Source organism: Peromyscus leucopus, chromosome 14, assembly GCF_004664715.2.
Source record: "Peromyscus leucopus breed LL Stock chromosome 14, UCI_PerLeu_2.1, whole genome shotgun sequence".
In the NCBI taxonomy this organism is placed as follows: Eukaryota; Metazoa; Chordata; class Mammalia; order Rodentia; family Cricetidae; genus Peromyscus; species Peromyscus leucopus.
In genome coordinates, this window is record NC_051075.1 from 80,743,538 (window position 1) to 80,751,345 (window position 7,808).

Sequence of the window (7,808 nt, forward strand, 5' to 3'; positions counted from 1 at the left end):
TACTGTGCTGCCCAGGCACCCTTTCCTTCTTTTAACACTCCCTTTACTTAAAATATTCTAATTTCTGCCGTCCTAGCCCACTAATATTCAAGTTCTTTCCATTATAACTCTAAAAGGAAGATCCTTCTAGTCCACAAAGAAATGAAATCTGTGGTTCAAACGACACCAGGGACCAGTTCCTCTTTACCTGGCTGGAATCAGTCTCTCAAGATATTCAAAAGGCCGGGCGGTGGTGGTGCACGCCTTTAATCCCAGCACTCAGGAGGCAGAGGCAGGCGGATCTCTGTGAGTTCGAGGCCAGCCTGGTTTACAAAGTGAGTTCCAGGAAAGGCGCAAAACATACACAAAAGAAACTCTGTCTCGAAAAACCAAAAAAAAAAAAAGATATTCAAATGAAGCAAACATGAACTGCTCTGTGGAGCACTTCTGGCAAAGACTTGACTTCATAATCTGTACTCTTGGGATATAAGGAGAAGGTGGGAATGGAGGGTGGACTGGGGGTAAGGGGAGGGCGTGGGAGGGGGGAGAATAGGGGAACCCATGGCTGATATGTAGAATTGAATGGTATTGTAAAATAAAAAATATATATCACAAAAAAAAAATAAATAAATAAAAGTAGTTCTGGGGGATTGTAGTGACTGACACCAGGATTCTGCCCTCTTGTGGAGAGCAAGGGACACAGATCTCCTCTCCTGATGTGGCCTTGTGAAGAGGAGTATGGGATCCATAAAGATGCTCCTAAGATGTAGGACACATAGACATCTCGGATTAGAACTCATAACTGAAAGCCTCAACAGATGCCTCAGGAGTGGGAGATAGGTATTATCAGGGTGGTCAGTTCTTTAATTTCACAGGTAGGTTTCTAGCAGCTGAGATGTCCTAGGAAAAGGCATAGGACACAGGTTCATACTTCTGAAAGCTGTGTGTAAAGCTGGTTGTCTCTGTGAAGGGGCTTTGAAGGGGGTTTGCATGTGCTGAGATTTGGCAGGTGTGGGACAAGTGAGAGGAGTTCTCTGGACATCCCTGAGGAGGGGCTTGTGTGGAGGTCAACAGCTACATTGGTTGTGGTTGCCTGTGCGGAGACTGGTGCAAAGTGGATGAGCTTCGAGACTACAGCATAATTAGAACCTTGCTGCTGCAGGCAGCGCTTGCACTGTCTGCCTGGAGGTTCTTGCTGCCTCTGCCATCGGCTCTGCACTGGGTGAGCCCTGTGGGAGTGTTAACTGGCCACAGAGTCAGGCAGGACCAGTGTGACTGCCAGGGAATGGACCCAGAGGAAGCTGGATGCCTAGGCTGCCCTGCTGAAGTCAGTCAAGAGATGCTCTTCTAAAAGATTCTGCATATTTCTGACTTTCTGTGGACTGACTGGAGGTTTTTCTGGCTGAAAAACAAGACAGCTTCTGTAATCTCAGAGGTGCCCTGGTAAGGCCAAGAATGGATTAGGAGGATGCTCCAGCGGTTCTATGGAGATCAGTGATAAATGGTTGTTGTTTATGGGGCTTGTTGGGGATAATTAATAAATTATATTTCATCTCATAACACTATAGTACCTGTGGCCATCTTAGATGAGTGAATTAAAGATTCTTGAGGCTGCAGTGTAGGAAACAAGGAGGCATATTAGAGACTGAGAGAGGGTACTTGGAGTGATGTGACATGCCTCAGCTTCTGCTTGCCCACTCCTCTTCTGTAGTATGGAAGCAGAGGAAAAACAATCAAAATGCCTGCTTAAGGAGGATTGATTCGGGACCATGGCTCAACAGAGAAACCATCTAGGTAGGGATTTGTGGCTGTGGCACAGGCAGAGCCTGAATCACTGAGAACATCAGGGTCTGGAGGACCAGAGCCTACGTGGGACAGCAGAAGATGAGGAGCACAAATGATGAGATCTTTCTAAACAAGCGGGGAGCTTGATGTTTTCGAATTCCACAAGGACGTGTCCAAAGGGAGCTGGAAATGGATCAGTGAAAGGGTTGGGTCAGTACTGAGACTTGGAAGCCATCATGAAAACTCCAGATCTCAGTCCCTTTATTTCCACCAGTATTTCCACTTGCCTATGCCCAAACCCAAAATGTGATGTTCAAACTCTCGTGCTGTGGGTATCAGAGGTCAGGGATTGGAACACAGCTGTGTAAACATTTAACATTCCCTGTCTCTGTCCCTCTCCCTCCTCTCACCTCTCATCTCTCTCTGCCTGTTTTTGTCACCTGCACCTGAGAGTCCACTTAGCTGGGTGAGCCAGTTCTCTGGAGCTGGCCAGGCAGAGCATGCAAAGACGAATCTGGTCACCAGGAGGCATCTGAAATCTGCTCTGTGATCTGTGCCAGGGGCATGAAGTGACATGCCTTTGTGACCTGACTCCAAGGTGCTCTGACAGGGTTGGGCCTGGCGTAGGAGCAGGAGCAGGGTGTGTGTGTGTGTGTGTGTGTGTGTGTGTGTGTGTGTGTGTGAGAGAGAGAGATAGAGAGAGAGAGAGAGAGAGAGAGACAGACAGACAGACAGACAGACAGACAGACACAGAGATAGACACAGACAGAGAGACTGGAGAGGCTGGCTCTGGCACTCCCTACTTGTGTAGATACCCCATCTACACCCTTCACTTTAGACATAAAACCACGCTGTGCTTTGTGTGATCATTTGTCCACATAGGTCATGGGAGTCCAGCCTGGTGGCATGCAGAGCCTCAGAGTAACGACAAGGGGTCATGAGCCTTGAGAAGCCTTTCCCAAACTGCAGTATGAGCCCATGTCCCCAAATTGGTCACCAATAATAGAGCACATGATCCCACACCCTAATTGATGAATGCCTAACAGGGCTTTCATCTCCTGTTACCACAACCAGACAGGAATCCAACCACTTCCTCCCTCCCTACTCTTAAGAACCTCCCATGGGCATTAGGTACAGTGACGCTAGTAACCACAGGGCGGCAGCAGAGGCCTATTTATGGGAATCTGGCAGGTCAGTAGGCTGGAGACTGGGCTGGGAGGGTAGGAAGGTGCAATCTGACTCCAGTGGTCCTGCAGAGGATTTTTTGGCCTGTACACTTAGAGGAGATAGAGACTTCTGAGAGGAGGTAAACTGATAAAACCCCATGTTTTTCTCATGTCATATAAGATGCCTGCTGCCATACAATCTGTCTGTGTGGCTGCAGATTTTAGTCATGTGTCTGAGACAGGGCCTGTCAAGACACTCCGTGGTGATGTCACTTATTGCCCCCTTTCTCTATTGAGATTTTTGGAGGAAACGCAGAGGATGCTTCTCCTTCTACAAAATTAAGAGATATGAAAGCCCTAATGACAACCTGGGGAAAGTGTGTGACATACTTCTTGTACATTCACACAAAAGAGAGCTGCTGGTATCCCCCACTTAGAACTGATCAGCCTGCATGTTTGAAGTAATCTCAATGGTCCGGAAGGAAATATACTAAGGGTTGGAGGGGACCAACAGCTGGAACTAAGACAGGGTCAGAGAGATGGGATTTTTAAAAATTCTAGAGTTCCGAGGTGTTTCAGACAGTATCCCAAAGAATTCAACATGTGGAAATCCCAAAACTCCCAAGTAAAACCCAAAAAGGTAAAACCATTTGTAAATAGTTAACTATGAACTCAAATAAAAATAAGTTAGAAGAATAAAAAACATCATACCTAAAAGGGTAATATTCACAGTGTTTACCTCCAACTTCCAGAAATGAGAGAAATATGAGACAAAATAAAAAGGAAAATTGACTTGTAGAGACAGAGCCAGAGTAACACTGGGAAGCAAACAGACTCAGATGACTGAAAATGTGGTCGTGATATGTTGTATGTCCAGAGCCTGTCCAGAGGAGTCACCTCTGCTTCTTCTGCCTTTTCTCTCCTAGTGGACTTCATAGATGTTGCTTTGGACCCCGCTTCACCTCCATCTCAGCTAACATCACCAGGCTCACTCCTGCCACACCCAGTAATTGTTACCTAACTCCTCAAGTTGTCTGGGAAACCAGCAGGGCTAGGAGCCTGAAGAAGCCTTTTGTCCACCGTCAGTGTCTCCTCCACCAGGCAGGGCCACAGCAGAGGGTTTTAGCCTAGCTTCATCCAGGATGTTATCTTGGACCTGGGGCATGAAGCCAGTGGAAAGACCTGTGACTCCCAGGCTCCCCCTCTTACTGGTAGCACTCTGGGTGCTGCTCCTGGTTCCAAGCCACTGTTTTCAAGGCCGTCCCACATGGCGTTTTATCTCATCAGAGGTGGTCATTCCTCAGAAGGAGACATACCATGGTAAGGGATTTCAACCACCAGGACGGCTCTCCTACAGCTTGCGTTTCAGGGGCCAGAGACACACCATCCACCTGAGAAGAAAGACACTTATTTGGCCCAGGCACTTGCTGCTGACAACTCAGGATGACCAAGGAGCCTTACAGATGGATTATCCATTTTTCCCTGCAGATTGTTATTATATTGGCTATCTAGAGGGGATTCCTCAATCCATGGTCACTCTGGATACTTGTTATGGGGGCCTGGATGGGGTCATAATGTTTGATGACCTTGTCTATGAAATCAAACCCCTCAATGATTCACACAGGTTCGAGCACTTTATTTCTCAGATAGTGGCTGATTCTGAAACAGTTGGGCCTATGAATGAATGGAAGCATGTGGACCATAGCGTAGGCCCCCTCTCCTACAAAACAAATTTCACTATGGTGCCCAGAATATCTAGTAGAGACTATGCTACACATTCAGCTGCTGTAAAAGGCCATTTTCAAGCAACTTATTCTGTATATGAAGGACCCAGAAATGTTCATACAATTTGCATATATTTGTTTTCCCTTATCAGTTTAATGGACACCTATATGAGAAATATCCATATGCGCTACTATGTCTTTCTCTTCACTGTGTATAACATAAGGGATCCATTTAGTCATGACACCAGAGTACCAGGAAGTCCGTCTCACTCATACTATATCGCAAACTTTTATGAAAGATTTACACCTGACGCTTCAAGTATAATTAATAGGGATTCGCCCGCAGATAATGACTTTAGACCTATTTCAAGGAGTATCTGTAGTTCCAATGCTCTAACCTGGATTGGTCAAAATAGACGATTCTATGTATATGTGTCTGTTGTAGTAGCCAACCGTATAGGGAGGAATTTAGGTATGGATTTTGATGATGAGAGATTCTGTGTTTGCCAGAGAAGGCGCACCTGTGTTATGTTCAGGACACCTCTGCTAACAGATGTTTACAGCAATTGTTCCCTTGTAGAGATAAACCAAATACTCAATACCCCCGGTACCATGCCGTGTCTTTTCTATGACCGTCATACTTATTATAATACATCAGTGACCTATAGTATTTGTGGCAATGCGGTACTAAATGAAGGTGAGCAATGTGACTGTGGCTCACACAAGGCATGTTATGCAGATTCCTGCTGCCAGAGTGATTGCAGGTTCACAAGAGGTAGCATTTGTGATAGAGAATCATGCTGCATAAACTGCACCTATAGTCCTGCTGGGACACTCTGCAGAAGTGTCCACAACATATGTGATCTTCCAGAGTACTGCAGTGGGAATGGACTCCATTGCCCAACAGACTCTTATCTGCAAGATGGAACACCATGCTCAGAAGAGGGTTACTGCTATCGAGGAAACTGCACCGATCGCAGTATGCATTGCAAGGAAATCTTTGGTGCAAGTGCTCGTGATGGCAATCAAAAGTGCTATGACATCAATAAGGAACGGTATCGATTTGGACATTGTCAGAGAGCAGAAGAAAGCCTCTTATTCACACCTTGTGCTGACAGAGATAAGATGTGTGGAAGGTTGCAGTGTACCAATATCACCCACCTACCACACTTGCAGGAACATGTTTCATTCCATCAGTCACTTATTGCTGGGTTTTCCTGTTTTGGGCTCGATGAGCATCGTTCAACAGAATCAACAGATGTGGGACGGGTGAGACATGGTACTCCATGTTCCCAAACCAATTTCTGTGATCGAGGGTCTTGCAATGGAACTTTGACTGAACTGAATTATGACTGCACCCCGGAAAAGTGCAATTTTAGAGGAGTATGCAATAATCATCGGAATTGCCATTGTCATGTAGGTTGGGACCCTCCAGACTGCGTGGGAGAAGGACCTGGAGGGAGTGTAAACAGTGGACCCCCTCCACGTAAAATGCACACAATAAGACAGAGCCAACTACCAGTGATATATATAAGAGTGGTCGTTGGTCGTATTTATGTCTTTATAGGCTCATTGCTCTTTGGGATGGCTGTTCGTGTAGCAGCTACAAAGACTATCAAATTAGAAGACTTGCAGGCTGCTTTACTTCGGCATGGAACTTCAGCCACTGCGCCAAAGTAAAAAATGAGTGAGCCTCCTGGCCCCTGTAAAATAGAGAGAAATAAAAAGAAAACATGAATGTCAGTAAGAAGACAAGGTAAAACTCAAGAGCACAGTTCTGAAGAGCCTGAGTCTACTTTGTGCGGCCACGGGAGGTGTTGGATTCTGAGGCCATCTGTCTTTGATATGTTGCTGATGCTCACACTGGAATAAATCTTTCAACATTGCAAATTGGTGTCATCTGTACTTTTTGTAAGTTGTTAGGAGCTGCCCTAAGCTTGCTCCTTTGTTAGTAGAAGAAGCCCTTGAGCCAGGAATGCTCTGGGTCTTAGGTCTCTGGTCTCTGGTTAAAGGAAGTTGTCTGCATCTCTTTTAAGAACATATCTAGAGTGACTGTAAAATGTGGTTCCTGAGCACTGACTCTGTCCCAACCCTTGTTACCATGTTTGTTAGTGGCACTCTCTCTCACAGCTTGTGGACAGGATTTTCAAGGACACTGCTTAGAGGAATGGAGGGAGTGAAGGCAGACTTGGCATCCAGTTGAGGGTGTGTTATAGGAGCACAGAAGCCTCACCTCATACTAAGCCAGGGAACTGATATTTACAACATCACCATTAACACAGATCCATGGCTCACTATGCATACTACCCACAACCTCATGGAAAGAGCCTTCCCAAGGCCCCACTGTCAGAATATCACAAAGAACCCAATCTGGAGAAGGGTATGCTGAGTCTCCTGGAGGAAGGCTCTGAGGGCACAGGACAGATGCCATTGGCCATGTAGGAGCTGCAGCAGATGGCAGTTGAAGTTCAGGTGTCAGCCACCAGGAGGAAAATTCCTGAGGGGGAATCTCAGATAGGCAAGGCCCTGAGACCATAGACTTCCAGAGTGTCTTCTGCTCCGCTGTGCCTTTACATGTTTGAGGCTGCCATCTTTCCCTGGAATTGGGCAAGGTGAGAATGGGTGCAGGGAGGTCCCCACTGCCTGTAATATGTTTATCTCATGGAAACATCCTGTTCTACTGGGCCCTTTTACCTGTGGATTATTATGAAGGTGATTTTTTTTTTAAACTGTACTGTCGAGTGATAATAATGTTAGTTTAAAAGAGTTTTGATGATAATAAAAACAAGGAATTGTCACACAGCTAGACCACATGAGTTTCTATTGCGGAGGCATATAGACTGTGGCTTAGGCTAATAATTAAGAAAAAATAATTGAGTCCCAGTAGCCCAGCTAGTTTGAATTCTTCTAATCTTAATGTAGGGAGGTGTGTTCACAGGATCGAGTGTGCATAGTAGCTGAAACAAAGCTTTGAAAATAATGTTAGACTAAGATGTTTTAGTCAAATATCTTTGAGGTGAAAAACCCAAGAAGACAATCTAAAGTTTTAGAAAGGCTTATAGTTGAGTGAGGACTCTTTAAGGTCAAGAAACAATAACAAAGAAGCCCAATTACCATTTGCTGAGTACTTTCTTGCTAGGATTGGTTGATAACC

General features: G+C 45.6%; 1 protein-coding gene across 1 annotated transcript; it reads left to right on the plus strand.

Moving 5' to 3' along the window:
• The first annotated feature begins 3,750 nt into the window (after window positions 1-3,750).
• Window positions 3,751-6,544, plus strand: LOC114688390 (disintegrin and metalloproteinase domain-containing protein 20-like). Its single transcript, XM_028862982.2, has one exon. It carries the CDS (start codon window positions 4,073-4,075, stop codon window positions 6,332-6,334), a length of 2,262 nt encoding a protein of 753 aa, XP_028718815.1. The 5' UTR covers window positions 3,751-4,072; the 3' UTR covers window positions 6,335-6,544.
• Window positions 6,545-7,808: the final 1,264 nt, after the last annotated feature.

Excerpts from the sequence above, each read along its gene's own strand:
- LOC114688390 (XM_028862982.2), top strand. The coding sequence starts at position 4,073 with ATGTTATCTTGGACCTGGGGCATGAAGCCAGTGGAAAGACCTGTGACT.